At 35.8% G+C, this 2,492-nt stretch overlaps 1 protein-coding gene across 1 annotated transcript; it reads left to right on the plus strand.

Moving 5' to 3' along the window:
- The first annotated feature begins 1,153 nt into the window (after positions 1-1,153).
- On the plus strand, positions 1,154-2,232 carry LOC108520029 (olfactory receptor 6C2-like). Its single transcript, XM_017859300.1, is given in 2 exon segments — positions 1,154-1,841; positions 1,844-2,232. Coding segments are annotated over 2 exon segments (1,077 nt in total).
- The last annotated feature ends 260 nt before the right edge of the window (positions 2,233-2,492 follow it).

Genomic DNA, 2,492 nt, shown 5'->3' on the forward strand with positions numbered 1-2,492 from the left:
AAAAAATAGTTTAGCAGAGCCCAAATAGAGGACAGAATATTATCAATAGTTAGGCAATTGATAGGATTTCAGCTTTACCTAAACATAATGTAATCATAAGCAATAATAGTTTTTGGTATGCAGAGCTTAATCATTGTAATCGAGTGGTTCTCAAACATTGGTGTGTTTCAGAAATCACCTGGAGAGATAAAGAACTCATATGCCAAGGCTTATGAAAGCAGAATAAAGACTAGGCCTTTGAATTATTACCATGTTCCTTGATGATATATTATATATGTTAGTGTATCAAAACACTATGATAATAGACAAGAGTAGAAATCAGGTTTGTCTTAGAAACAAAGCTTGTCAGTGGGTAGAAACATGAAGTGAGTATTTGTAAAAATATCTTTTCTTTCATTATTAAAAAAAAAAACTTCAGATATGTCAGTGTCATGTTTTACCATGTTCTATTGCAAAAACACACAAAGTATCTGTGTAGTTAGCCAAAATGTTCTGCCTCGGTACCTTCATTTAATAAAGGCCCAGCACGTCAAGCAAAGACATGGAAGTGGGGATGTTTATTTTTATTTTGACTTGTGAGTATTGAAGAATTATTGGAAGCATAAGGATATCAGAATACCCATGAAATCGCTTATGTCATTGGTCTTTTCTCCTCAGGTTAAAATTGAATTGAGCAAATATATCTGTATTCACCAATTGAGAAAGAAATTGGAGAAAATAAAAAAGCCATGATAATAAGAACTTTAGTATAATGAAAACAATTTTGAGAAAACTTTCCCTCAATCAACCATGTAATACATAACAGTTAGAGCTGAGGATAACCATCTTTCACATGATGTGTTGTTAATTCCAAGACGAAAATTTATGTGAATTGCATTAATTGATTCTTCTTGTTAGTGTCTACTGTTAGCATAATTTTTGACACCACTTTTTTTTTTTTTTTTTTTTTTTTTTTGTATTTTTAGTAGAGACGGGGTTTCGCCATGTTGGCCAGGCTGGTCTTGAACTCCTGACCTCAAGTGATCCACCCGCCTCGGCCTCCCAAAGTGCTGGGATTACAGGCGTGAGCCACCGCGCCCAGCCTGACACCACTTTTTAAAAAATTTCTAGTCTCAATTTTGTAAACTGATTAGACTGCAGTCAGAAGTCTATGATGAGAAACCATACAAGACTAACAACATTCATTCTACTGGGATTGACCAATGACCCACAACTTCAAGTTCTGATATTTATCTTCCTGTTTATCACTTACATGTTGAGTGTAACTGGAAATCTAACAATCGTCTTCCTCACCTTAGTTAATTCTCAACTTAAATCTGCCACGTACTTTTTCCTCCAAAACTTCTCCCTCTGAGAGATCTCATTCACTACAGTCTGTATTCCCAGATTCCTTTATAGCATGTCTACTGGAGATAAGACTATTACTCATAATACTTGTGTGAGTCAACTATTTTTTATTATCCTTTTTGGGGCAACAGAATTTTTTCTCCTGGTCATGATGTCTTATGACCACTATGTGGCCATCTGTAAACCCCTGCATTATGTGACCATCATGAGCAGCAGAATCTGCAGAAAATTAGTTCTCTGCTGTTGGGTTGGAGGTTTGTTAATCATAATCCCTTCACTTGGCCTAGGCTTAAATCTGGAGTTCTGTGACTCAAACGTCATTGATCATTTTTTCTGTGATACATCTCCTATCCTCAAGATTTCTTGCTCAGACACATCGTTCGTAGAGCAGATGGTTACAGCCTGTGCTGTGATGACCTTCATCATGACACGTGTGTGTGTAGTTCTTTCCTATATTTATATCAGCAAGACAATTCTAAAACTTCCCTCTGAGCAGCAAAGAAAAAGGCTTTTTCTACCTGTTCTTCCCACATGATTGTTGTATCTATCACCTATGGAAGCTGCATCTTCATTTACATTAAACCTTCAGCAAAAGAAGAAGTGGACATTAATAAGGGTGTGGCAGCACTCACCACTTCCATTGCCCCAGTGCTAAACCCATTTATATACACCTTAAGGAACAAGCAAATGAAACAAGCATTCAATGACTCAATCAAAAAAAATTGCATTTTTTTCAAACAAATAGGAAATATCAAAATTATGAATTTCAATGTTCAGGAAAGTATAGTGCGTAGTGAATATAAGACTAGAGCAAATCAGCAAACTATGATACTTGCTAAGTTCAGAAATAAAAGTAAGCTTTTATCCACTGTGAGAGAAATTTGACAGTTGTTACCTTTTGAATCTAACAGAAAAAAAAATGAAGTTTTATTTCTTTTTAAAGTAATCCACTTTTGACCTCTATAAAAGCATGAATAAATTGAGGGAGAACAACTAGTCCTTCATTGCAGTTTGAGAAACACTGAGTCGATGGGCTTCAAGTTTCTAAACTATACAAATAGCTTTAGCACTGGGGCAGTGGAAGTGGTATACTGCATTCCAATGTGTCATCTCATGAACAAGCTGCAAAAGGGGCCCTAAGGCAA

Source organism: Rhinopithecus bieti, unplaced genomic scaffold (assembly GCF_001698545.2).
Source record: "Rhinopithecus bieti isolate Rb0 unplaced genomic scaffold, ASM169854v2 scaffold_51096, whole genome shotgun sequence".
Lineage (NCBI taxonomy): Eukaryota > Metazoa > Chordata > Mammalia > Primates > Cercopithecidae > Rhinopithecus > Rhinopithecus bieti.